Source organism: Macaca nemestrina, chromosome 6 (assembly GCF_043159975.1).
Source record: "Macaca nemestrina isolate mMacNem1 chromosome 6, mMacNem.hap1, whole genome shotgun sequence".
NCBI classification, from domain to species: Eukaryota; Metazoa; Chordata; class Mammalia; order Primates; family Cercopithecidae; genus Macaca; species Macaca nemestrina.
In genome coordinates, this window is record NC_092130.1 from 482,487 (window position 1) to 510,000 (window position 27,514).

Below are 27,514 nucleotides of genomic sequence, written 5' to 3' on the forward strand. Positions count from 1 at the left end.
CCCACGCTGGAGTGCAGTGGCGCGATCTCGGCTCACTGCAAGCTCCGCCTCCCGGGTTCACGGCATTCTCCTGACTCAGCCTCCTGAGTAGCTGGGACTACAGGCGCCGCCACTTCGCCCAGCTAATTTTTTGTATTTTTAGTAGAGACGGAGTTTCACCGTGTTAGCCAGGATGGTCTCGAACTCCTGACCTCGTGATCCGCCCATCTCGGCCTCCCAAAATGCTGGGATTACAGGCGTGAGCCCTCGCGCCCGGCTTTGTTTTGCTTTTTTTTTTTTTTTTTTTTTTTGAGACGGAGTCTCGCTCAGCCGCCCAGGCTGGAGTGCAGTGGCCGGATCTCAGCTCACTGCAAGCTCCGCCTCCCGGGTTCACGCAATTCTCCTGCCTCAGCCTCCCCAGTAGCTGGGACTACAGGCGCCCGCCACCTCGCCCGGCTAGTTTTTTGTATTTTTTAGTAGAGACGGGGTTTCACCGTGTCAGCCAGGATGGTCTCGATCTCCTGACCTCGTGATCCGCCCGCCTCGGCCTCCCAAAGTGCTGGAATTACAGGCTTGAGCCACCGCGCCCGGCCTGTTTTGCTTTTAATTGCTGGAGGTGACTGGGGTACCCTTAGAGGTCACGCTTTACAGTTTGACAAACACCGTTACGCAGGACCACAAGAAGACTGGCGTTCTGGGGAAGAATGGATCTGAAGGCCGTGACTCAATGGGTGAAGCTGACACCTGGATACTGACTTTAACACTTATAAAAATCATAGAGCACCCGGCAAGTGTCGGTTTCCGTAGTGTAGTGGTTATCACATTCGCCTAATACGCGTAAAGGTCCCCGGTTCAAAACCGGGCGGAAACAGCACAGCGAAGTTTTCCTTCCAGCTTAAAAAAGTTTCTTACTGTGGAGTCTGGTGTGTATAAACGTGCGCATATTTTACTACACTTACACGGCAGCCGGATTTTCCAATCCATTGCCAAGTAACTTCAACCGGTGTATTCCACGTCTACGTCTACAATACCAGGGTGAGAAGCACGTGGTCTTACTGGTCATTGTCTGGGTCTGCCTGCAAAGTCCCGGCGGACGGGGAATGCCACGGAATGACAGATGAACGATTGAAAAGTGCAAGAAGTCTCGGGTTGGAAATTCAGGCCGGGGAAGGTGTGCACCGGAAGGCCAATAGTGATGGCGATAACTACAACGTGTACCACACACGAAGTGGTCTGCAGGTGTGGCCCTGGGCTTCCTGCAGAGGAACCTAACCATTCTGGAAGGGCTGTTTACAGATGAGGCCACTGAGGCACGGACAGGTCACATAAGGCGGCGGAACGTGTGAGACGGAGCAAAAGGACAGGGAACGGAAAAGAAACGGGGCACAGAGAAATTCAACTGAAACACAGGCTGGTTCGGGCGGAGGACTGCCGGTGACTGAGTGGAAAGCGGGGTTCCAGCGAGTTCTAAGGCAAGCCAGACTGGTGCAGACCCCCACGCCCGCGGCGTCGCGCGGCGGGAGAGTGCTGGCTCTCATCCCTCCGCAGTGAGCGCGGGCGAGGCTGAGACTTTCCACCCCGCTGGCTTCTCGCGCCTGCCACCACCCTTCCTCCGCGGGACCACCCCCGCGGCTCGCATCCGCGTGGCCTGCTCTGGCTCCCGGCGCGTGCCCCCAGTGCAGGCCCGCCTGCAGCCCGGACACGGCTTTGGTGTCCGCAGTGGCGGTGCAGGGCAGTCAACGGGACCATCTGCCCCTCCAAGGCGTCACGGTCGGCCTCCCTCTGCACCCGTCCTCACTCGCAGCACGTCGCCTTCGGGCCGTGGGACGCTGCAGGTGAGTTGGGAGCCCGCTCCCCAGGGGGCGGCTTCGGCAATCGCAGGGAAAAGGCTGCAAAGGCTTCAGAGAAGCAGCCGGAGCGGTGGTCGGGATCCCTAGTACAGCGCTCCTGGCGGGACAGAAGCCTGGGGAAACCACGTGCCGTGCGCCCCGGCAGCGCAGGCTGCTTCCCTGTCTGGAAGACGGGCCTCCAGCTTTCTCGCACCGCACCGGCACACTTCCGCAGGGGCCCAGCCGCCTCTTTCCCAGCACCTCTGCCCGAAGTGAAAGTCGAATAAATGCAACATCTAAGTGGCAAAGCAAGGGTCGGGCGTGTCAGCGCGCTCCTGTAGCCCCCGCTACTCAGAAACTGGGCTTAGGAGTTCGAGATCAGCCTAGACAACATAGTGAGACTGTCCCATCCGCCCCCCCGCCCCCGGCCCCATCTCTAGAATTTTATATATATATATAAACCAGGCGTGGTGGTGCATACCTGTAGTTCCAGTTACTACCCTAGGTCGAGTCTGCAGTAAGCCACGATCGCGCCACCGCACTGCAGCCTGGGCACACAGCCTGTTAAAAAAAAAAAAGAAAAAGAAAAAAAAGAAAAGTGGCAAAACCCAAAATTCTCTTTAACGTTTTATACATTTTAAATGCAGACAAAGCGTAATCAAAGCAGAGTCCCGTGATGGCAAAACTTGTTGGGATAGCATTAGCATAACGTTCACAGAAAATATCAATGTCATGCCTATTTCTTTATCACTGCCCTTTCACACTTAATTGCAATTGTATATCGTCCCAGAATTTACGCATCAGAAAGTCCGGTAGTCATCCTGGAACTTGCAGACCCCATGCAGGAGAATTCTCCCAGAGTGTTCTCCCCGGCCCAACTTCTTCCTCCTCACCCCTTCCCCGCCGACCCGCCCTCGCACTCCTACTGTCCTGTTTAACTGACTGGTTTGAAGTGAGTCTGTACTTTGCTGACAAGAGTGCCTTCTGCATTTCCTTGGCCACTGGGACTCTGGGAGGCCAGGACCATCACTCAGTCCTTTGCCACTCTCCTCTAAGTGTATTTTGCCCTGTGCCTCAGCTAACGTAAGACAGTTCTCATTGGTCTTCCTTGTGGAAAGCAAAGCAAATTGTGAAGCAAATTCAAAGCAAAGCAACACAGTCAACATCAGCCAACTAGCTGGGCGGGGCAACAAGATGTACAGGAAACAGTCTCTTTGGAGTCATATTTCGAATTACATGTTTAAAAATATTTAGAAACGGGCGGGGCGCGGTGGCTCGCGCCTGTAATCCCAGCACTTTGGGAGGCCGAGGCGGGTGGGTCACCTTAGGTCAGGGGTTGGAGACCAGCCTGCCCAACATAGTGAAACCCCCCCGTCTTACTAAAAATACAGAATTAGCTGGGCGCAGTGGCGCATACCTGTAATCCCAGCTACTTGGGAGGCTGAGGCACGAGAATCGTCGCTTGAACCTCGGAGGCGGAGGTTGTAGCGAACCGAGATCGTGCCATTGCACTCCAGTGACAAGAGCGAAACTCCGCTCCATCTCAAATATATATACCTTTGTTTCTTTGTTGGAGACGGAGTTTCAGGAGGATCCTCTGGGAGGACCCTTTGAGACCAAGGACCCCTCCACGTCTCTAAATAGATATTATACATATTATAAAATATATATTATATATTTATTACATAAATAATGAATACATTACATAAATAACAAATACATTATATATTCATTATGTAATAATAAATTTATTACATAATGACTATATTATATATTTATTATATAAATAATAAGTATATTATATATTTATATTATATATGCTGTATCTATTTTAGAAAGGTGGAGTGGATGGTGGCCTCAAAAGATCCTGCCAGAGACTTCCCAAAGTTCATTGGGCTACAGGTCTCAGCCACTGTGGCTGGCTTTAGGTTACACAATGCCACCTTGTCGTTATGGTTTTACAGCTTTCCTGAATTCATCTTGTTTCAATTAACTGGAACTCAGTGCTATTACTCCCTTTTTGATGCTTGAATTGCAGCTGCGTGTTGGCGGGCGCCCCTTTGCCATGGCTGTTTGTTCTTTCAGTATTGTCCTGACAATTTGAAAGCACCCGTTTCCAAATTCTGCTTTGGCCTGTCTATGCTTCCTCTACCCTATGATGCAGGAAAATATTCAGGAAGTTTGAGGGGTTTTTTTTCAGTGAAGAATAAAAGAGCCCACTCCGGGTACCAGGACAGTGCGTGGAGCCACTCCTGGCTCCTTCACTCGCAGATACCCTAGAGAAATAGTTTGAAGGAGGCGAATTCATATCGAAGGTTCTATTTAGTTGCAGCTTTGCTAGATATTTGCTTTTTGTTTTGTTTTGTCTGAGACAGGGTTTTGCTCTGTCGCCCAGCCTGGAGTGCAGTGGCACAATCTCGGCTCACTGCAAGCTCCGCCTCCTGCGTTCAAGCGATTCTCTCGCCTCAGCCTCCCGCGCATCTGGGACTATAGGCGCCGCCACCACGCCCGGCTAATTTTTGTATTTTTAGTGGAGACGGAGCTTCACCGTATTTGCCAGGCTGGTCTCCAACTCCTGACCTCGTGATCCACCAGCCTGGCCGCCCAAAGTGCTGGGATTACAGGCGTGAGCCACCGCACCAGGCCTTTTTTTTTCTTTTCTTTTTTTTCAAATAAACAACATCATTTCCTTACCAGATTATCTATTTAGATTTTTTTTTGGTTTTTTTTTGTTTGTTTGTTTGTTTGTTTGTTTGTTTTTTAGAGGAGTCTTGCTCTGTCGCCCAGGCTGGAGTGCAGTGGCGCGATCTCGGCTCACTGCAACCTCCGCCTCCCGGGTTCACTCCATTCTCCTGCCTCAGCCTCCTGAGTAGCTGGGACTACAGGCGCCCGCCACCTCGCCCGGCTAATTTTTGTATTTTTAGTAGAGACGGGGCTTCACCATGTTGGTCAGGCTGGTCTCGAACTCCTGACCTCGTGATCCGCCCCCCTCGGTCCCCCAAAGTGCTGGGATTACAGGCACGAGCAACCGCGCCTGGCCTCTACTTAGATATTTAACCTCTCACTCAAAAGCCAATTGTAGGCTAGTCGTGGTGGCTCTCACCTATAATCCCAGCATTTTGGGAGGCCAAGGTGAGTGGATTGCTTGAGCCCAGGAGTTTGAGACCAGCCTGGGCAACATGACAAAACAAAAAACACAAAATTATTTTCTCTCTTTTTTTCTATTTTAAAGTAGAAAATACAGAATATTTTCTACAAAAAAAAAAAAAAATACAAAAATTAGCCAGGCATGTGCCACACCAGCTATTCAGGAGGCTGAGGTGGGAGGATGACTTGAGCTCAGAAGGTAGAGGCTGCAGTGAGCCAAGATAGCACCACTGCACCCCGGCCTGGGTAGCAGAGCGTGATCTTGTCTCAACATTTAGAGAGAAAGGTGTGATTAAACTCTTACTAGGGACTAGGTACTGTCCTTTTATTTATTTATCTTTTATTTTCTTTTATGAGTCTAGAGTCTCCCTGTGTTGCTAGGGCTGACCTTGAATTCTTGGGCTTAAGCAATCCAATCCTCCTGCCTCAGCCCTCCTGAGGTTAAAGGCGCACACCACCATTCTAGGCTTTGTCCTATGTGCTAGATTTGCATTGATTCCTTGCATCCTCGAAACCAACCTGTGGTGTGCACTGTTAAAATGACACCTCATTTATTCAGTCATTTATATTGCAGTAAAAAGGGATAGATCAGGTCCCTGCCCTACTGGAGTTCACTTTCTGACAGGTGATTTAAATAACAAACAACAGGCAGATACAGAAACCACCTCAGAGAGTGATAAGGGCTGCCACAATATTAAAGAGGGCAATGTGGTAGAGTGGCAGGTCAACAGAAGATGGCATTATAGAGAGGGGACCAGGAAAGAGGCAGCAGAACAGGTGACACTGAGCTGAGCCAGGAAAAGAGAGAGGCAGCCTTCCAAAGATCTTGGAGAAGAGGCTTTTGGGAGAGAGGAAGCGGAGGAAGGTCAAAGACTCTGAAGTAGGAGTGAGACTGGTGAGATCAAGAGGGAAGACCTTGGGTGTGGGAAGGTAAGGAGCCACAGCTCTACTTCCTTGAATATGCATTCTCATGACCACCCACACCAGTTGCTGTTTTTTGTTTTATTTTTTTTTTGCAAACAGATTGAAAAATGAGTGGAGGACATTGGATCTGCGATCTTACAGGACCCCGAGGCTAATGAGGCACACAGTAAGGCCTCAGTGCAGGACTGTGAAAGATAGATAAATGAGTACATAGCTTTATTCAGAAGATTTCAAATAATACTCCCAGGATTTCTGAAGGTGCTATGGGTTACTGGTTAAAGCAGGGAGTCTGTAAGAGCAAATGAAGTTCGGATACCAGCTCTCCACTGCCAGCTATGACCTAATCCCTCAGTCTCCTGCCTCCTTGCCCAGCCAATGAGGGTTCATAAATATAAAATTCATAATTGTGATTTGAAATGTATAAGTGACATTTACCAATTGCTTAGCCGTTCAGAATGCCTCCGTTTGACAGCCTTAGTTAATGAAAGTTAATGAGGGAACTGATGAAAGGGATTGTTCTTGTTGTTTCAAAAATTGATCACTTTATTAAAAAAAAAAATCTGTAAGCTGAATTTAAAGTCTTCAGAAAAACTAGACCTTCACATTTACAACTCCAATAAATTGAATATTAATCACAAAGCAAGCATGTATTCTTTTCTATATTCAGAAGTGCCCCCATCACCCCTAGATACTAAACATCTCAAATGACAGTGATAAGCAGGGACGTTTCCCAGAATATCCTGTGGCTCTACTCCAGTTGGTCCCAACACAGAATGGAAGAACGGGCCATTCCGGGTCATCTTTTTGGCCACTCTTCCTTTTTCAGGCAGTCCTCCAGAGTTAGGTTGCTCCAGTTGACACTTCAGCTTCCTTCTTGCCTGAAACTCACATTCCCCAGAACACCAGCATGTGACTGAGGCCTGCCTTCCACCTGAGGGACTTGCACCTTTAATCCAATGTGATATGATATAAACAGCAATGAAACAGTGAGGTGAGCATTTGACGGCAGCTGAGCCATCTCCCCTGATGCTACCACAGAGATCCTAGAAGAATGACTTCCTCAAGTTCAGTAAAGAGAAATCAGTGATTGCTAAAGAAAGAGATACCGGGGCCAGGCGTGGTGGCTCACACCTGTAATCCCAACACTTTGGGAGGCCGAGACGGGCGGATCACGAGGTCAGGGAATCGAGACCATCCTGGCTAACACGGTGAAACCCCGTCTCTACCAAAAATACAAAAAATTACCCGGGCATGGTGGCGGGCGCCTGTAGTCACAGCTACTGGGGAGGCTGAGGCAGGAGAATGGTGTGAACCCGGGAGACGGAGCCGAGATCGTGCCACTGCACTCCAGCCTGGGCAACAGAGCGAGACTCCGTCTCAAAAAATAAAAAAAATGATAATAAAAAAAGAAAGATATTGGAATATGTTTAGACTAGTTAGATTAGGTAATAGCCATGAATATATTAAACCTGAAGATAATTTTCTGTTTCAAATGAGGTTTTTAAATGAAAACATTCGGAAAAGGTTGATTAATAATTTACATATAAATTATATGTAATGATTCTTGTAGACACTTCAGCAAACACATCTGTGCTCTAATAATTTATACATGCCCCACAGGACACCAAGACCAAATGGAAAATGACATATACATTTTATTTCTTATGTCTGGTTGGATTCGTTCTTCCTGTCCAAGGAAGAAGATGTGCAGAGTAAGAAATAACTGAGCAGGCCTTTCTAATGGTGTCCTGGCTTTGCAAGTGAAGAGAACACGGTAGCCTCTTCAGAAACAGGCCTGAAAAGAGAAAACACAACGCTGTCATACAGAATTGGGTTAAGAACCATAAATGAAAGTGACACTGTACTCTTCAAAATCTTTTATCTGAGTATGTTCCTGTGTGATGTAAAGGGGCGGGGGAAGGTCCTTCTTCATGCCAGGTGGTGCCCTGTAGGCTCTTCAATGGGTGTTATCCTGTAGGCAGGCAGTGAAAGACTCCAGCAATTTTAAGTGGGGGAGTCACACGTTTAAATTTGTTGTCCAGGCAGCCCATTTCCCCCAAGACCGTGGAGAAACAGGCAATCTCATTCATGGCTAGTGGGAGGTCATATCAGACTAGGTTCTGCAGCAGGGTGATTTATCTATTTTTACAAAATTACTTGCACATAAACCTGGATGCCACAAATCTCACTTCTGGCAATTACCTCCACAGATAAAAGTGCAAAAGTGCAAAATGACAGTTGCTACATGCTTAACTGTAGCATTGATCATAAGAACAAAAAAATTGGAAACAATGTAAATGCCCATCCATAAGTCATCTGTTAAATAAAAGATGATTCATCTACAGGGGAATATTGTGCAGCTGTAAAAAAAGATTGAGGATATTTTCTATGTTTTGAAATAGAAAGATCTTTGAAATAGACCGGGCGCGGTGACTCATGCCTGTAATCCCAGCACTTTGGAAGGCCAAGGCGGGCAGATCACCTGAGATCGGGAGTTGGAGACCAGCCTGACCAACATGGAGAAACCCCGTCTCTGCTAAAAATACATAATTAGCCAGGCATGGTGGCACATGCCTGTAATTCCAGCTACTAGGGAGGCTGAAGCAGGAGAGTTGCTTGAACCTGGGAGGCGGAGGTTGCAGTGAGTCAAGATCTCCCACTATGCTCCAGTCTGGGTGGCAGATTAAGAGACTCTTTCCCCCGCCTTCCTCCCCATCCCCCAAAAAACTATACTTGCATCAAAATTTCTGGAAGAATATGTACAAAAATATAAAATTGAAATTGTCACCTAAGGGGGAGTTAAACACTTTTCACTGAATTCTGCTTTATTATTTAATGTTCTTTAATTTTTATTTTAAAGATGAGGGTCTGGCTAGGTAGTTGGCCAGGTTGGTCCTGAACTCTTGGCCTCAAGCAACCTTCCCACCTCGGCCTCCTAAAAGTGCAGGGATTACAGGTATGAGCCACCACGCTCAGCCGAAATAATTTTTTTTTTTTTTTTTTTTAAATGAAATACCGCCCTGTCCGCCAGGCTGGAGTGCAGTGGCGCTATCTCGGCTCACTGCAACCTCTGCCTCCTGGGTTTAAGTTATTCTCCTGCCTCAGAATCCCGAGTAGCTGAGATTACAGGCGTCCACCAAAACGCCCGTTTGTATTTATTATTATTATTATTATTATTATTATTTTGGGGGACAGAGTCTTGCTCTGTCGCCCAGGCTGGAGTGCAGTGACGCGATCTCGTCTCACTGCAACCTCCCCCTCCCGAGTAGCTGGGATTACAGGTGTGCGCCACCACGCCCAGCTAATTTTTGTATTTTTAGTAGAGACAGGATTTCACCATGTTGGCCAGGCTAGTCTCCAACTCCTGACTTCAGGTGATCCGCCCGCCTCGGCCTCCCAGAGTGCTGAGATTACAGCCGTGACCGGTCGAAAGATTTTTTTTTGTTGTGTTGTGTTGTATTTTGTTTTGTTTTGTTTTGTTTTGTTTGAGACGGAGTCTCGCTTGTGGCCCAGGCTGGAGTGCAGTGGCCGGATCTCAGCTCACTGCAAGCTCCGCCTCCCGGGTTTACGCCATTCTCCTGCCTCAGCCTCCCGAGTAGCTGGGACTACAGGCGCCCGCCACCTCGCCCGGCTAGTTTTTTTGTATTTTTGGTAGAGACGAGGTTTCATCGTGTTAGCCAGGATGGTCTCGATCTCCTGACCTCGTGATCCGTCACTCCTCTGCCTCCCAAAGTTCTGGGATTACAGGCCTGAGCCACCGCGCCCGGCCGAAAGATGTTTTTTAAAGCTCATTTTGTGGTGCATGTAGCCTCTGTGGAAAATGGTATACCACTTCCTTAAAAACATAGAGATGCCATATGACCCAGTAATTTCACTTTGTGACGTGTACTCTAAAAAAATAGAAAACCTGAACTCAAACAGATATTCGTACACCCATGTTCATAGCTGCATTATCCACAGTAGCCAAAAGGAGGAAGGAAGCAAGTGTACATTGGCAGATGAATGGATCATGTGGTATATACGTGCAGGGGAATGCTAATCAGCTTTGAAAGGAAGGAAATGTTGACACATGCTACAGTAAGGATCAATCTTGAAGACATTAAATGAAATAAGACAATTAAAAAAAGAAATATTGTACGATTCATCTTACATGACGTATCTAGAGGAGTCAAATTCATAGACACAAAGTAGAATGGTGGTTGTCAGCGGTTGTGGGCAGAGGGGAATGGAGAGTTAGTGTTGGATGGGTTCAGAGTTTCATCTGGGAAACATGAAAAAGGAGATTGATGTACAACGATTTAAACGTATTTAATGCTACAGAACTGTACAGTTAAAAAGTGGTAAATTTTGTTGGGCATATTTTACCACAGTTTGAAACCCTAATTGTACTGCTAGATAATGGGTAATGAACGTGCAGCGCCTACAAGAGTATTTCACACACAGAAGTGAAAGGCTTCAGAGCAGATTATTTTCCTAAGGGTTGGTCGGCTTATAATGTTTTACAGGTATGGCCAGTAATCGTAGATTTAGGAGTAAAACGACCAACTGCGCCCAACGTGGGGCTCGAACCCACGACCCTGAGATTAAGAGTCTCATGCTCTACCGACTGAGCTAGCCGGGCGTCCGGTAACTCCGCCTAAAGAATTTTTCATTCTAGATTACATTCGGACCATATTCAACTGTGGGTTTGAACTTGGATTTGTTTGGAGTGTGATAAAACTACTGAAGAGCCTCGGCTCCCGGGAAATTCAAACTCTGCCGTTCCTGCCTGACTGTCCCTCCCACTTACGTCCGTTTTCTGCCCCTTCTACCCTACCAGCGATCAAGCCATTTTCTACCCGCGATGAAGCTCACGGCAAGGAGATGGAGAAACGTGCATCCTGACGCCACTGGAGCTCTCACCGTGTGGATTTTTTTTTTTTTTTCTTTTTTTACAGAGTCCTGCTCTGTCGCCCAGGTTGCAGTGCCGTGTCGCAATCTCGGCTCACTGCAACCTCCGCCTCCTGGATTCAAGCAATTCTCCTGCCAAAGGCTCCTGAGTAGCTGGGATTACAGGCGCCTGCCACCACGCCCGGCTACGTAGACACGGGGTTTCGCCTTGTTGGTCAGGCTGGTCTCAAACTGCTGACCTAGTGATTCACCCGCCTCGGCCTCCTAAAGTGCCGGGATTACAGGAATGAGCCACTGCACCCGGTAAAGTACCGTGTGGATTTTTAAAGACAATTAATGGGGCCCAGAGGAGGGCAGGGGCCGCCGCGGTCTTTCTCCACCCCGCAGACTCTACCTTCTGGGTTTTTCCTGGCGCTCTGCGAACACGCTGGATTTCAAAATTTGAAAGGAAAATCGAGAATAAAAATTAGATGTGCAAAAGAACACTGGAGATGCCGGGGATCGAACCCGGGGCCTCATACATGCAAAGCAAGCGCTCTACCACTGAGCTACATCCCCGTCCGCGCTTTGAGGCTGTCCCAGATTGCCCCTAGTCGTCGCTTAGCTCAGGGCATCGGGAGCGGATGACAACTGGTGTGCGCGGGGTCTCAGCTGCTGCAAAAACCCGGGATCGCAGGGCCGAGAGTTGTTCCAGGGTCCTCCGCTGACTCCAGACCAGCGGGTCTTGACCAAGAGATTCCAAGAGAGAGGATTAGGCCCGGCTAAGCACCTGGGAGCAGCGGTGGAAAAAGGAGAGAAAATCATCAGGCACGATGCCAAAACTGAACTGTGACCTGAAAAAGAAAAGAAGGGAAAATTGTGCAGGATGCTACGTTTTGTTTTTTAAAACAGGGGGTCGAGGCGATAAAATACGGAATGTTTGATTAATGTAATCCAGAATTGTAAAGTTGATTGCTCGGGATGAAGAACGAACTGGGACACAGGTGAAGGGCCTACTTTTCACCGTGAACTGCGGCTCATCTTTCGAATTCTGAACCACGTTTAATCCGAGAAAACTTTACTGAGCTTGCCAAGAACTGCTCTAAAAACAGGATTCAGCCGTGAACAAACCGGGTACAGTCCGTCTTAAAGCTGACGTTCCAGAGGAGATAGAGAGCGGGCACAGAGCCAGCCCCGAGAGGGGAGCGCGCTGAGAGACCACTTTACACAGCGTGCGCGTTCGGGGCGGGCTTCGTGGGCAGAGACGTTTGAAGCAAGACCTGAATGAGGTGGGAAGGAGCATGCAGGTGGTGGGAGAAAAGAGGTCCACGCAAGGGGAACAGCCAGCGCAGAGGCCACGCAGTTCAGGAACAGCAGGAAGGGTCGGGGACACAGCCCTGAGAAGGGAAGTCGGGAACGGGGGAGGTGAGGCGAGGACTTCGCCTTTGGGTGAGAATTGCTGGAGTTCCCGGTAACATTGGCAAGCCAGTTTCTGAGGAGGGTGCGGGCGAAAGCCTGATCCAAGTGACCTCCAGAGTGAACAAGGAGAGAGGGTGTGGAAGCGGGTAACACAGGCAGTTCTGCAGAGGGGCTGTGGAGACAGCTGGGGGACAAGAGAGCGCTGAGGTTTGTATGTGGGGGGGGGGTGAAATAATACTGAATAAAATGGGAAAGTATAAATGTATTATCTGTTCAAATATTAAGTAAAGAGTAAAGAAGGGAGAGGACAGTCGCAGAAAAGGTAATGGAGTGGATACAAGGCCATGCTTGAGGGTGATGGGACAGGGCCAGGTTCCAGTCTCTAAATTTAGCTCAGTTCAGGGCCGGGGCGAACCTGCGCTAGGGGAACCTGACACCGTGGCCCGAGCGCCAGGCCCTTGCTCCGCGATGCTGGGTCGGCCTCGGTCGGAAACCGGGAGTGGCTCCCGGCAGGGTTTGTGCGCCCACCTGTCGCGGCCCGTTTCCCGCGGCTGACTGGGTCAGGCTGGGGCGGCCTGGAGAGGCTGAGCGACTGGGGCGACGGGGAGAGGCCGCTGGCCAAGGCGGGGGCTGGTGGAGCGCAGGTCCGGGGCGCGGGGCGCTGTCCCGCGCTTGAATGGCCCAGTGTCTTCGGGCCCGTAGTCAACGTGCGCCTCCCCTCCCGGCTCCCAGCCGGGCGCGCCCTGGGCTCAAGTCTCTGCCTGCCCAGTGGCAGCCCCGCCCTTCCTCTCCCAGTGGGCACTCGGCGGCCAGCTCGGACGTCGGGCTCCGACCCGCGTCCTGTGAGGTCCAGCGGCCGCCCAGGCGCTACCAGATCTGAGAGCGCGGAGAGCGCGCATGGCGGCTGTGGGGCCGCGGACCGGCCCCGGCACCGGGGCCGAGGCTCTAGCGCTGGCGGCAGAGCTGCAGGGCGAGGCGACGTGCTCCATCTGCCTAGAGCTTTTTCGTGAGCCGGTGTCCGTCGAGTGCGGCCACAGCTTCTGCCGCGCCTGCATAGGGCGCTGCTGGGAGCGCCCGGGCGCGGGGATTGTTGGGGCGGTGACCCGCGCGCCGCCCTTCCCACTGCCCTGCCCGCAGTGCCGCGAGCCCGCGCGCCCCAGTCAGCTGCGGCCCAACCGGCAGCTGGCCGCCGTGGCCACGCTCCTTCGGCGCTTCAGCCTGCCCGCGGCCGCCCCGGGAGAGCACGGGTCCCAGGCGCCCTCGGCCGGGGCAGCGGCTGCCCGGTGCGGTCAGCATGGCGAACCATTCAAGCTCTACTGCCAGGACGACGGACGCGCCATCTGCGTGGTGTGCGACCGCGCCCGCGAGCACCGCGAGCACGCCGTGCTGCCGCTGGACGAGGCGGTGCAGGACGCCAAGGTGAGCGCAGCCCGCACCCACCCCTGTGGGTCCCCGGGACCCCCTGCCCTGGTCCCGCGCTCCCGCGCACGCGGTGCAGAGAACGGACTGTCGATCAGGAGGCCCGGGTGAGCCCTCCCTTCTTTCTCCTATTCCAGGAAGCCCAGCACGGGTCCCCCGGCTGAGCGCGGTTCTCTGTCACCCCGAACATCACCAATACCCCCACCCCACCCCCACTGCGTTTCCCTCTGGGCCAGACACTGGGCTGCCTGCGCGACGTCCCCCTCGGACTTGGCGATGTTTTTCCTGTCTGTTCAGAGCCTCTAGCCTGGTCTGCGTCTCCGCAGCTCTGCGCCCGCGGGACGTCTCCGGCACAGCCAGGCAGCCGCTGCCCCCACTCTTATCTCTTTCCCTGAAGCGGGCTCTGCTCAAAGTCCCCACCTCGTGGAACTGAGTGGGAGGACCTCGCCAAGAGGTCCAGGGAGGGGGCTCCTGGGTTAAGCAGCACCGAGAGCCGTCTGACTGTGCCAAGGCTGTCGATTCTGAGCGCCCTTTCTTTGCTATTTTCTCGCTGAGCCTCAGCGAGGGTGTGTGCAGGGGTGAGGGCGGGGCGGGGAGGCTCGGGCGGCAGTCACCAGTCTCTCCTTGCTCACCTATCCTGCTCCAACTCTCCCACCCACAGGGCTTCCTGATGGTGGGGCGGAGAGCAGAGGAGACGACTAGGGGTAGGGCTGCTGGAGGCTTGTGTTTCAGTCTGGCTGGTCCAGCAGATGCTTTTGGGGACGCAAGATCCCGAGACCTTCAGAGTCCCCTCGCAGTGTAACCTGCAACCTGTAGACAGACTTCTACCCGGCCTCCCCCTCAGTGAGCAGGGCCTTCCCTTTCTCCTGGCTGGCTCCAGGAGGCAGAGGTGGGGGTTTCCAGAATCCCCTCCCCCCCACCTCACATTGTTTCCCTTCACCTACAGGAGCTCTTGGAGTCCAGGCTGAGGGTCTTGAAGAAGGAACTGGAGGACTATGAGGTGTCCCGGTCCACGGAAGAGAAGGAGAGCAAGGAGCTCCTGGTGAGCCAGGCACCCCCCGGCACCCCGTGGGAGATTATAGAGGCCTACGCAGCACCAGGGCTCAGTGTGTGTGGTGTTGGAGTGTGTGCTATGGAACCGCAGAATAGATTTCAGAAAAATAAAAGAGTGCATGTTACATAGGGTGACCATATAATTACTGTACAAAGCAGAGCTTTTTAAAGTGAAAAGGTGTGCTAAAATAATTATTGCAAAACAACTGGCTTAAACTGGAACTGTCCCAGCAAATCAGGACATACAGTCACTCTGATATTACATAACATACCAGTTAGGGCCTGTGGAAGCATCTTGTAATTGAACACATTAATATTTCTGCAGAGAAACATGAATATTCAATAAATGGGACTCTTAATACGATAAAGAGCCTCATGGGATGTTTTATCAACAAAAGAGGAGTGAAAAAATTTTCATTTTCTGAGTTTTTTTATTTGAAATTGAGGCTAAGGGAGAAGGGGCTGGAGGGTGTCAGCTGCTTCGTGGCTCCGGCACAGTGAGGCAGTTTGGGGTCTTGAGTTGACAGTAGCCCCTGCTGCACAGCCCAGGGTCTTGCATACTGGCATCTGCCTCTACCCCAAGTTGGAATGATATTTTATCTTCCTTAGAGTAGAACAGGAAAGTGAAATGGGGACTAATTTTGGTTAAGATAAGCAAACATGAATCACCATCGGTCATTTTCTACCTTGCAAATTCAGTTCCTAGCTCAGTAAATAAGTGTTGAAAGAAGGAAAGGATTGGCTGAGTGCCACGGCTCACCGCCTGTAATCCCAGCACTTTGGGAGGCCCAGGCGGGCAGATCACCTGAGGTTGGGAGTTCCAGACCAGCCTGACCAACATGGAGAAACCCCCATCGCCACTAAAAATACAAAATTAGCCGGGTGTGGTGGCGCATTGCCTGTAATCCCAGCTACTCGGGAGGGTGAGGCAGAAGAATAGCTTGAACCTGGGAGGTAGAGGTTGCAGTGAGCCAAGATCACGCCACTGCACTCCAGCCTGGGCAACAAGAGTGAAAATCCATCAAAAAAAAAAAAAAAAAAAAAAGAATGAAAGGATCTACTAGGGCCTGTCAAAGCAGGGAATTGGAGGAAGGTGAACTAGAGGACCCTCCCATCCTCAATGTCAGGAGGGGTGGAGGAGGAGCCTGGAGTTCAGACACCCTAGGGTCCTTTCCAGACCCTCAACTATATCTGTGGTGCCTGCATCCAGCGTGCATCCCAGACCTTCCCACCCACTCACTCACTTCCCTCCATGATGAGGAGCTCACCCTCCAGACCTTCATCCCTCCTCCGCTGGAGAAACAACTTCCAGCGCAGCTCTTCCGCCACTGGTTGACATCCAGGAACCAGAGGGCCTTCCCAGGCACCGGTGGCAGCTTCATGGTCTCTGACCGGAGTCCCCAGGCCTTGCTTAACACCTTCCACCTCTGTCCGCTCCCAACATCCATCCATCACCCCCACATTCATTTTTGTTGTTGTTTTGTTTTGCTTTTACACAGAGTCTCGCTTTGTCACTAAGGCTGGAGTAGTTCAAGCGACCCCCCCACTTCAGCCTCCTGAGTAGCTGGGACTACAGGTGTGCACCACTCCACCTGGCTAATTTTTAATTTATTTTTTGTAGAGCTGGGGTTGGGGGTAGTCTCCTATGTTGCCCAGGCTGGTCTGGAACTCGTGGGCTCAAGCAACCTCCTCCCCTAACTTCGCCCCCCTCAGCCTCCCAAAGTGCTGAGATTACAGGTGTGAGCTCCACCTCTTCTTTACAGTGAGAAAATACTTCTGTGATTTACGATGCTCGTATCATTTAAATACCCTGCTTAATGAAACATCAGAGGTAGAGTCCAACTATTGCTGCAACATAAAAGGGAGAAGGAATACTCTTATTTGAAAATACTCCTACCCCAGGGGACATCTGGCAAAGTCTGGAGATACTATATTTCTGGTTGTCAACAATGGGATACGGATGCTATTGGCATTTAGTGGTAGAGGCCAGAGGGGCTGCTAAACATCCTACCAGGCACAGGACAGCCCCCCCACAACCAAGGAGTATCTGGCCCAGAATGTCACCTGCGTTAAGGTTGGGAAACCCTGGTGTAGAGTGTTTTGGCAAATACTGTTTCACTTATGTTATTTCCTTGTGAGGCAATATGATGTAGCTGCCAGAAGCTCAGACTCTGCGTTCTGGCTCCCTGGCCTAGAAGCCTGGCTTACCACTTCCTGGTAATGTGTCTGCCTTTGTCTCCTCACCTGAAAGACTTGGGGGGAAGTGCACCCACCTCACTGGGCTGCCGTCAGGGTTGAGGGAGTTAATACCTATAAGGCTCTCCGGGCTACTGCAGCCTGCCTGGAAGCTGAAGGAAAGGTGGGGGCATTGTGCGACACCTGAACCCAGGTCTCCCAGCTTCCCGGGACTTCCTTCCTCCGCCCAGGAGTTTTAAGGAAGAGAAACTTCCTGGTGGGACACACTGAGTACCACACGTGTGTTCCCACAAAAAATCAAGAGATCAGGGCATGAGTCTGCATCTGAAAACTCGAGTAAAAAATCTCGTGTATGCTGTTAACGGAAAGAATAGAATATCAAGCTTGCACACAGCATATTCTCACTTAGTTCCTTGGGGGTGAGCTGCTACCTCTGGTCACTGGCATCGGACTTTTCTTCCTTCTTTCTACTTTCCTACATCTCCCAAGTTTTGTATTTGGAGCATGTGTTACCATTATAACTGCTAAACAGGGAAGATGGCCTTTAAAAACAAAGTGAAGAGTAAAAGTTTGAGGGTGATGAAATTAACGTGCTTAAGGAGGAAAAGGCAATCTCAGTTTAATTCTATGGTTGCCCCAGGAGGCACTAATTTATCCCTTCTACTTTTCAAGTGAGGAAACTGCCACTTGGTGTAGTTCTAGGGGGAGTATGATGCTGCCTTGGCTTAGGGGGTGGAGCACAGGTCCACAGACACGCGTGGGCACATCTGTGGCAAGGGAGAAAAGAGCATGTGTTGAGACTACAGCTTGTTCGGAGCTGGGACATTGAAAATAGAGCATGCACTGCCTGCATAGGTGGGTGTGTCTCTGATCCCCCAGCAGTGACAGGGATGAAGCCTTGCCCTATGGGATGACTCAGGCCACTGGCCAAATGTTATGTCTCCATGCTCAAGTCCCCTACCTCTCCAATTCTCCTCCTGGGACAGAAGCAGATGGCAGCGGAGCAGGAGAAGGTGGGGGCAGAGTTCCAGGCGCTGAGGGCCTTCCTAGTGGAGCAGGAGGGCCGGCTGCTAAGCCGCCTGGAGGAACTGTCCCGGGAGGTGGCACAGAAGCAGAATGAGAACCTGGCCCAGCTCGGTGCTGAGATCACCCAGCTGTCCAAGCTCAGCAGCCAGATCCAGGAGACAGCTCAAAAGCCTGACCTTGACTTTCTCCAGGTAAGTCTGGCTTACCCAGAGGCTCAAGTCATTTGTCCGAAAGCATCAGGACCGGCAGCTAGAGGACAGTATCAGTCCTGGGGGTTCAGGAGAATCACACGATCTGGAGCTGAAGGGGACTGGAGGGAAGTGCCCTGATTTTCCTGGGGTTGGAGGTCTAGAGGGATGTGATTAACACTTTCTTGACTATGAGCCACAATAATATATATCGTATTTCAGAATCGCATGCTTGAGACAAAAGTCTCAGAAGATAATACTCACCTTTGCTACACGTATGCACTTTGATGTTTTCTATTCTATTTCACTAAAAAAAAAAAGTTATAAACCACTAGATAAACTTCACAATCCACAGATGGGTTAATAACAGTCACTACTGGGCTGAGTGAGCAGGAGGTGCATAAGGGCTGTGACCTCCCTCAGGTGGTTTCCAGGACACAGGCAGCACTGGGTCCCATGGGATAGCTCCAGTGATGATTCTGTAATAAAGAAAGCAGCAAAGATAGAAAGAAAGCATTTGAAGAGCTGTGGCAAAGTGTGAGAGGTCCACCACGTGGATGAGACGCCCTGCAGCCAGCAGCCACTGCAAGTTGCTGTCACCTAAGTCCATGCAGGCAGTGAGGCATGGCACACCTGCTTACCACTTACATCTTGGAGGCACAGCAAGGGGCAAGCTTTGTTCCTCAGAGGTGAATGGAGGTTACCTGATGCTGATTTGGTTTCCTCTATCTTTCCTTCCAGGAATTCAAAAGCACGCTGAGCAGGTGAGTGACCTCACAGCTCCTGGAGCCTCTCTAAGTTGCCTCTTCTCTTTTCACTGAGCCTTCTCTTTATTTCCTGTCCCCTGGCCTCTCACCTCCTGATCCCCCGATTTGCTTGCCGGGGACCTTCTGAGACGAATGCCCACCTGCCTGGCCATGGGTTTTCCTGCACGAGGTCCGGCTCTCCCTTTTCTACCTCTTTCTGCCAAGACGACCTCGCCATCCTAATTGTCACAGCCTGTGGGAGTAAAACTGTGCAGACAGGCCCTTCTCAGAGCCCTTGTCCTGCAGGTGTAGCAATGTGCCTGGCCCCAAGCCAACCACAGTCTCTTCTGAGATGAAGAATAAAGTCTGGAATGTTTCTCTCAAGACCTTTGTCTTAAAAGGGATGCTGAAGAAGTTCAAAGGTAGGGGCCTGGGCGCTGAGCTGGCTGTGCCATGGCCAGATTGGTGTAGAGGCTGTGGTGGCAAATCTAGTCAGGTCCCTGCAGGGCATGCAGCTTCTCATGGGGACAGATGGGGTAGAGGGGTCCTGCTGGGGGACTGGGGGTAGGAAGAGGGATATGCAGGGGAGCTGAGCTCAGAGCCACTCAGGTAGAACTAGAATGCTTGGGTATGGGCCCCCTGCCCCCGGCTCCCCATGCTTGGCCTTAGGAGTCTCTGGGGAATGAATGAGTCAGCTGGGCTATAAAGAGCTGGTGACCTTGCCATGTAATCTCCCATATCGCTCATGCATGCCTTGCTTTGTTTCTCCTCCTCAGAGGACCTTCGGGGAGAGCTGGAGAAAGAGGAGAAAGGTAGGGATGGTGCTGTGATGGCCACATGGAGAACCTACTCCCTGCTGGTGACCATCTCAGGGTTTTGCATATGGTTGGTGCCTTCCACCCACCCACCTCAGCAACCCTGTTCCTCTGTCCCCTCCCTCATGCCACCCCCTCCCCATCCTGGGAGCTCCCACACCCTCAGATGGCAGTGGGGCCTGTTGGCCCAAACGCTGCAGGTCGGTTAGGAGCAGGAATGCCCTGTACCTGGAGATACTCAGACTGGGAAAGGCTTCTCGGCCACCTGGGTGAACCTCTCCCCAGTCCCCACTCCAAGACGGACGGAAACCTCTCCTGGGGATGGGGTGCATACAGGGGACCAGGAAAGCAAGGGGAAGCTAAAGACTGGAAGGAATATTGTTTTTACTCTTGCAGAGCTCTAGAGTGTGTGGGATCCAACACCCAGGGGAGGGAGGGGAGGGGAGGGCACATATTCCTGATGCTGATGTCCGAGCTAAATCAGAGTGTGCCTGGGTGCCACCTAAACCCAGGTGAATGAGACCAGACCTTCCTCTGCTCAGAGCCCTGCCACAGCCCCTCTGACCTGTTAAAGGTCAGAGTCCTCATGGTGGTCTCAAGGGCCCAAGGGATCTGGCCTCACTCACACCCCTTCTACTCCATGCAGCTACACATCCTCTTTGCTGTTCCTTCAGTGTACCAAGCACACACCCATCCCAGTAACTTTGCATTGCCAGGCTCCCCCACCCCAGCCCCCTACCTGGAACATGCTTTCCCCAGCCAGTCGCGTGGCCCACTTCTTTGCCTCCTTTATATCTGTCTGCTCAATGCCCCTTTGCAGTGAGGGTCTTCCCTGGCCACTCTGGTTGAAGTTACAGCCTGCTCTTCTGGTTCCTCTCGTCTTCTGTGTTTATAATCTATCCTTAATCCCCCCGCTGTGGGAAGGAAGCTGCAGGCAGGCAAGACTATCTGATACTCTGTGGTATCCCCAGGGCCTGGAACGTAGCAGTGCTCACAGTAAACGTACATATTTTAAGTTTTTATTTTTGGAGACAAGGTATCGCTTTGTTGCCCAGGGTGGAGTGCAGTGGAACTGCAGCCTCGACCGGCCAAGCTCAAGCGATCCTCTGTCCTCAGCGTCCTCGAGTAGCAGGGACTACAGGAGCACACCACCATGCCTGGCTAAATGTTCTGTGATTTGTGGAGACGGGTATCTCACTGTATTGCCCAGGCTGGTCTCCAACACCTGGGCTCAAGCTATCTTCCCACCTCTGCTTCCCAAAGTGCCAGGATTACAAGCATGGGCCTCTATACCTGGCCTTAACTTTCTATTATGAAAAATTTCTAGGCCGGGCGCGGTGGCTCAAGCCTGTAATCCCAGCACTTTGGGAGGCCGAGACGGGCGGATCACGAGGTCAGGAGATGGAGACCATCCTGGCTAACACGGTGAAACCCCGTCTCTACTAAAAAAATACAAAAAACTAGCCGGGCGAGGTGGCGGGCGCCTGTAGTCCCAGCTACTCAGGAGGCTGAGGCAGGAGAATGGCATGAACCCAGGAGGCGGAGCTTGCAGTGAGCCGAGATCGCGCCACTGCACTCCAGCCTGGGCAACAGAGTGAGACTCCGTCTCAAAAAAAAAAAAAAAAAAAAGAAAAATTTCTAACATACTCAAAAGTAGAGAGAAGAGTGTAAAGAAGGTGACATACCCATCTCTCACCTTCAGCAGTGGTCAATTAGTGGCCACAGTTTTCATAGACACTGCTATCCACTTCTTATGGGATTATTTCATTTTCTGAGACAGGGTCTTGCTCTGGAGTGAGATCCTGGAGTACAGTGGCCTGATCGCTGCCCACTGCAACCTCTGCCTCCTGGGTTCAAGCGATTCTCATGCTTCAGCCTTCCAAACAGCTGGAATTACAGGCACAGGACACCACACTGGGCAAATTTTTGTATTTTTAGTAGAGAAAATACAAAACAAGTTTTCTGCCATGTTGGCCAAGCTGGTCCCAAACTCCTGACCTCATGTGATCCATCGGCCTCGGCCTCCCAAAATGCTGGGATTACAAGCGTGAGTCAAGGCACCCAGCCCTACCGTATTATTTTATTTATTTATTTATTTATTTATTTATTTATTTATATTTTGAGACGGAGTCTTGCTCTGTTGCCCAGGCTGGAGTGCAGTGGCGAGATCTGGCTCACTGCAAGCTCTGCCTCCCGGGCCCAGGCCATTCTCCTGCCTCAGCCTCCCGAGTAGCTGGAACTACAGGCACCCACCACTACGCCTGGCTATTTTTTTTTTTTTTTTTTTGTATTTTTAGTAGACACGGGGTTTCACGGTGTTAGCCAGGATGGTCTCGATTTCCTGAACTGGTGATCTGTCTGCCTTGGCCTCCCAAAGTGTTGGGATTACAGGCGTGAGCCACCGCACCCGGCCTACTGTATTATTTTAAAGCATCAGAGTCAACATATTATCGACATAAATACCTCAGTGTATTATCTCTAAAGAAACAGACTTTGTAAAACATAACCACAAAGCAGTCATCACACCTGGACAGATTAATGAATCTTTCCAATATCTAGCATTCAAATATCCCCATCTGTTTGAATTGGGGTTCAGATCAGGCCCACCTATTGCATTTGTTTGATTTCAGTAAGTATTTGTTGAGTGGTCGGGGAGGGGGGAAGCAAAATATCTGGGATGCAGAGCATGGGGGTTGGTTGGGCCTTGGCGCTGGGTGCTGGATGGATTCCAGAGGGAAAGTCAGGCAGGTTGCAAAGCAAGGTCGGGCGCGGCCCTGCAAAGAGTATGCCAGGGGCCTGCCTGCGTGGGGACATTTCTCCCTGTCTCTGTCTACAGTGGAGCTCACACTGGATCCCGACACAGCCAACCCGCGCCTCATCCTCTCTCTGGATCTTAAGAGCGTGCGCCTCGGCGAGCGGGCCCAGGAGCTGCCCAACCACCCCCGCCGCTTCGACACCAACACCCGCGTCCTGGCGTCCTGCGGCTTCTCCTCGGGCCGGCATCACTGGGAGGTGGAGGTGGGCTCTAAGGACGGCTGGGCCTTTGGCGTGGCCCGCGAGAGCGTGCGCCGAAAGGGCCTGACGCCCTTCACCCCCGAGGAGGGCGTCTGGGCCCTGCAGCTCAACGGCGGCCAGTACTGGGCCGTGACCAGCCCCGAGCGTTCGCCCCTCAGCTGCGGGCACCTGTCGCGCGTGCGGGTGGCCCTGGACCTCGAGGTGGGAGCCGTGTCCTTCTACGCGGTGGAGGACATGCGCCACCTCTACACCTTCCGCGTCAACTTCCAGGAGCGCGTGTTCCCGCTTTTCTCTGTTTGCTCCACTGGCACCTACTTGCGAATCTGGCCTTGAGGGACACAGCTGGGGAGCTCCTGTCTCTGGGCTGCCGGTGGGAAGGGATGTCACCTCCCCAGAGCTGCCTAGTCCGTCTTGGGTCTGCCCTCCGTGCTCCTGACTGACCCTGGCTGCCCAAGAGAGGCTGCTATAGACACAAGCCCGAGGCAGGAGAGTGAGGCTGTGGCCAACTGAGCAGGGACAGGGGCCTTGGCCTCCTGGGGGTGTTCCCCTCCTGAGGTCACACGTGGATTTGGCCAGAGCCTTCAGGAGGTGGAGGCTGGTGAGGTCAGGAGCCCAGCTCTCCACGGGGCTTCTGCCCTGACTGGGAAGGGCTCTGGCTCCCTAAAACAATGTCAAATCCAGTCCTGCTGTTCTCTGTTGCCAGGGGACAGGTCTGGGCCCACCTCAACCAGGTTCCTTATCATGGCTGCTGCCTTCTGGACAGCTTCCAGCGCTGCCTTGAGAGGTTGTGGGACCTCTGGATCCAGCTGGCCTGACAGGTCAGCTACTCAGGGAGGAGCCCTGTGCTCCCAGCTCAGAGGACAGTCCCGGCCAAACCTGGAAGGAGACCCTTGGCCCGTCTTTGAGGGAGAAGCCCGGGACAATGGGCATCACAGCTCTCCAGCACTCCTTAGCCAGAGGATACAGAGTGATGGGTGCTTCCTGACCAAAGCAACAACCCAAATGTGCTCCCACAAACACCTGACTCCCCCACTTTCCAGTGCCAAAGTACAAACTCTGCTTGGATAAGGACAGCAAAGCTTCTGGAACTTTATTCTTTTTAATTTTTTTTTTAAGAGATTGGGTCTTGCTATGTTGCCCAGGCTGGTCTTGAACTCCTGGCCTCAAGTGATCCTCTAGTCTCCATCTCCCTAAGGGCTGGGATTACAGGTGTGAGCCGCTGTACCCAAACTTTTTTTGTTTTGTTTTTGCTTCTGGAACTTTGAAACATAAAACACAAGTTGGCACTTACAATTTTAAAGATGCAGCCAGCTTTAAACGCACAGAGCACAAACATGATCCTGACAGACTGGGGAAAATGCCAACTGCAGAGCACCCTGGTGCCAAGGCCTTCTCAGCCCATGCCCTGAAGGGCATTCCTCTGGCCAGCCTCAGCCCCTTGTCTACTTGTTCTCCAGCTTCTGGATAGCTGGGCTTCTGGAAGGGTGGCAGTGGGTTGCTCCCTGCTCAGCACTGCCCTGGGAAGGGAGTGAGGGGATGAAAATGAAGACTGTGAGCTGTCTTTATAGTTGGCTTGGCTCATTTTCTACTCCCTGGATCCGAGCACAGGAGCGTAAGTGTGAGCCAGGGTTTCTGCCAGAGTGAATGAGCATGCGTGTTTATATACGGAAGGAGGGTGCATTTGTATCTCACCTTTCCTGGGTGGGGTGTGTGTGTGTGTGTGTGTATTTTGGAGAGGGCACTTATGAGCATGTGCATAAGGTTCAGGTGTTGCAGAGACCCAAGTCAGTTTGATCATACCCTATTGTTGATTTGTTGTTAAATATTAATCCCCTCGTATTTAGACAAGGGCCACAGGCTTCTTCCCTCGCTACCTGGCTACCAGGTTGGATGAACAGAATACCAGACTCGGACCTAATTCTGTCCCGCACAGCTTATGTAGACAGAGGTGTTGGCAAGCAGGGGCGATGATAGCTGAATAGCCCTGTGACATGGGCTTCAGTGCTGTCTCTGAGATGCTTCAAGCCCACTTTGCATATAAGGTTCTCATGGGGCAGGCACGACACAATCCGAGGCAGGCCCAGTTGACACAGCACCAGACAATCAGAATACTATATCCTCCAGGCTGAGGACAGGGTCGTTGCAAAGTCCTGCCCACAGAACATTCCAGAGAGTGAATTCTAGGTTCTGCTCATACATGGAGAGCAACTCTAAAACCTGGTAGCCAATTCAGGCATTTGAATACCACTGATTTCCACAAGGAAAACCAATCTCTAACATTAATCTCCTAACTCAATCACCTATTATTACCGTTGAGCCGTAATGTTATCTGGCTTGTGTGGCTTTTTGATTAAGTATCATAATTCCCTTTGTACCATCCAACAAATGTGCTGGGCATCACAACACACATTACAGGTCCCAGAAAGTACAATGTCTGGGGGGAGGCGTCGCAGGAGGGTCAGGTCTGGGGACTGGAAGTAGTTGTCCACATGTTTATTTTCCGTTTCTGTGTCCATGAGTGCAATCGTGTGTCTCTCAGAGTGTGCGTTTGCAGAGTAACTACATACGTATCTATATATCTGAAGAAACGTAACAACAGTTACTGACTGTACCAATTGCCTATAGAAGGGAAGAGATGTTCTTTCTTGGTAACCAGGGCAGTGCAGTAACTTGGATGTCAGGATGCTGGTGTCCTCCAGGGCGCGTGTGTGCATTTCCCTCTCCTAGACTCAGGGCATCATAAACTCTATAGAGACCTCTGGGTCTGTGAGAACAACTGGCCTAACTTGGGCCCTTCTTACTCACCCATCAGTCCTAGCTGCTGAGCCACAAGCCCAGGCCTCTGTTGCCAGACCTTCACAGGGACCCTCAGCATCCAGACTGGGGGGCACCTAGGGGCCTGCCTCTGGCCTGGCCGCCCAGTGACCCAAGTCACCCGGCCTTGCAGGGAGCACAGGGCAGGGTAGGCCACCAGACCAAGGTCCACCTCCGACACCCACCACTTTCCGTCCTTTGCCAGGCTGGGCCCTCATCCTTCTCCCCTCTCCTCCGCCCCATGCGCCCTTTAAGGGCCCTGACAGAACATGTCAGGGTGTGCCCTAAAAGCTGCATTTTCCTAATTCATCCAAATATGAGACAGGGGCTAGCACCCACCCCCAACCTCGCCTGGACCCTTCCGACCCCAGCGCCTCCAAACACCTGGCCGTCCAGATTCCCCGCCCCTCCCGTCGGCCTCCACCTCCTGTTGCCCCCACCACTCCCCCACCACCCAGCTCGCCCCAGGTCCCGCCCTAACCTCTCGGACCTGGACTCCCTGCAGGACGGGCGCACTGACACCATTCCCTGACCTTTCCATAGCCTTGACCTGGAGCCCCGCTTCCTCACGCACAGCGAGACGCAAAACGTGCTCCCCAATCCTGCGCACGCCTCTCCCCGCCCCCCAGCCCCGCCCAAGACCCGGGGCGCTCCTCACAGCTCCGAGCTCGGCGGTACCGCCCCGCCCTGACAGCTCCCGCCAGCGCGCGCGCCCAACGCCGGAACAGTCTCCGCGGAGCTCTCTCCAGGGACTAACGGCCGTTTCGCGCCACGGACACATGGGCAAGATGGCTGCGGCCGGGGGAGGAGCTTGGAGTCAGCCGCCACCGAACTCGGCCGGGGATTAAGCGGACTGCGGCTGCGTGGCGCCGGCGGCAGCGTCAACTATTTGTGTGCGAAAGGGAAGCTCGCAGTTGGCTCCATAGCTCAGGGGTTAGAGCACTGGTCTTGTAAACCAGGGGTCGCGAGTTCAAATCTCGCTGGGGCCTGTTCGTGTTTTTTCCCCCCCATTTTTTCCTAAAAAAAATGTGGAAGATATACAAGTCTACTTCCGCCTTCCTGAGAAGCCAGACCCTGGCAGAGTCACTTTCTCTTTGCCTCTAAGATACTCGCCGCGCAAGGCTACTTGCCTACCATTTCCTTATCTCTTGAAGAGTCAGACCCACTGCGGGCTTCCTTTTCCATCACGGGTTCCCCGGGCCCTGCGCGCCCTCTGCCCACGACCCCGCTCACTTCCGTCTGCGCGCGCTCTCCGGAGCGTCTTTCCGCTCCCCTCACGTCTTCCCACTCCTGCTAGGGACTCGCCCTCGCGTCTCCTTCCCTCTGTACCGGGGGAGACGATGGCACTACCGCGCCCCTTCCCGCCCGGCGTTTGTTTGCGGCGTTCCCCCACGCGCGCGCTGAGGCTCTGGTCTGCTGCTCTGCGCTTGGCGGCTGCGCGCCCTCGGGTCCCCGCCGCCTCCATGCTGCAACCTCTGACTTCTTCCTGTGGAGTTAACACAGAAAAGCGCAGACGGCCACATTCATGGCCCGGGACTAACGGCTCTACCTGTCACATTCGCTTTCAGCCTTAAACAAAATTAGTTTATTTTAAACGAAATATATAACTAAGGTATGCTGGCCTTCTGATTTATTCCTGCTGTTACCGGAAGTGTAGAAAGTGAGCCCATGTTCTCAGTGAACAGTGGGGCCGCAGCCCAGGTGCAGGACGGGCCCCCGGGGGTCTCGGGACGGCTCCTGCCTGCGTCTTCCCGGCACCGCGCGCTTTGGAGGCCTGGGCACCGGCGGAGGCGGGGCTGGGTCCCGCCGCACACTCCCCTGTCGCAGGCGCCCTCTCTCCAGCCGGAGTGGGACCTCAAAAAGCCCTGAGCGAGCCCCCGTCCCACGTGGGGCCGCGGCTTATACGGGGACCACTTCAGGGTTCGAAAACGGAACCCCGGCCCGGTGCACCAGAGAAGAGAAAATCGCTCGCGGCCACCTGGGTAGAGACCCTTGACTGGGAGGCGTGGAGGAGCGAGCGGGGTCTGCGGCTCCGGCCAGCAGGTGCGCGCTTCCTCTCTCACCCACGCCGGCTC

At 52.4% G+C, this 27,514-nt stretch overlaps 1 protein-coding gene, 1 long non-coding RNA gene and 4 other non-coding genes across 7 annotated transcripts; 3 read left to right on the forward strand and 3 right to left on the reverse strand.

Moving 5' to 3' along the window:
• Positions 1 to 776: 776 nt before the first annotated feature.
• Positions 777 to 850, forward strand: TRNAI-AAU (transfer RNA isoleucine (anticodon AAU)). Its single transcript has one exon. It is a non-coding gene; the product is annotated as a tRNA-Ile (tRNA).
• A 9,577-nt stretch (positions 851 to 10,427) lies between these two features.
• TRNAK-CUU (transfer RNA lysine (anticodon CUU)) lies at positions 10,428 to 10,500 on the reverse strand. The gene has a single exon. It is a non-coding gene; the product is annotated as a tRNA-Lys (tRNA).
• A 755-nt stretch (positions 10,501 to 11,255) lies between these two features.
• On the reverse strand, positions 11,256 to 11,327 carry TRNAA-UGC (transfer RNA alanine (anticodon UGC)). The gene has a single exon. It is a non-coding gene; the product is annotated as a tRNA-Ala (tRNA).
• Positions 11,328 to 12,812: 1,485 nt separating this feature from the next.
• On the forward strand, positions 12,813 to 24,185 carry LOC105483962 (tripartite motif containing 7). The gene is made up of 7 exons (XM_011745050.2): positions 12,813 to 13,586; positions 14,533 to 14,628; positions 17,822 to 18,052; positions 18,791 to 18,813; positions 19,102 to 19,217; positions 19,572 to 19,607; positions 22,447 to 24,185. Exons 1-7 carry the CDS (start codon positions 13,065 to 13,067, stop codon positions 22,956 to 22,958), a joined length of 1,536 nt encoding a protein of 511 aa, XP_011743352.1. The 5' UTR covers positions 12,813 to 13,064; the 3' UTR covers positions 22,959 to 24,185.
• LOC139363676 (uncharacterized) lies at positions 15,353 to 22,710 on the reverse strand. 2 transcript variants are annotated; one of them, XR_011624388.1, is made up of 4 exons: positions 22,457 to 22,589; positions 21,307 to 21,497; positions 18,314 to 18,528; positions 15,353 to 17,602 (listed from the first exon to the last, which is right to left on the reverse strand). It is a non-coding gene; the product is annotated as an uncharacterized lncRNA (long non-coding RNA). The 2 variants fall into 2 exon arrangements; XR_011624389.1 differs by lacking the exon at positions 15,353 to 17,602 and having other exon boundaries at positions 18,030 to 18,528; positions 22,572 to 22,710.
• A 2,170-nt stretch (positions 24,186 to 26,355) lies between the features above and the next one.
• Positions 26,356 to 26,428, forward strand: TRNAT-UGU (transfer RNA threonine (anticodon UGU)). Its single transcript has one exon. It is a non-coding gene; the product is annotated as a tRNA-Thr (tRNA).
• Positions 26,429 to 27,514: the final 1,086 nt, after the last annotated feature.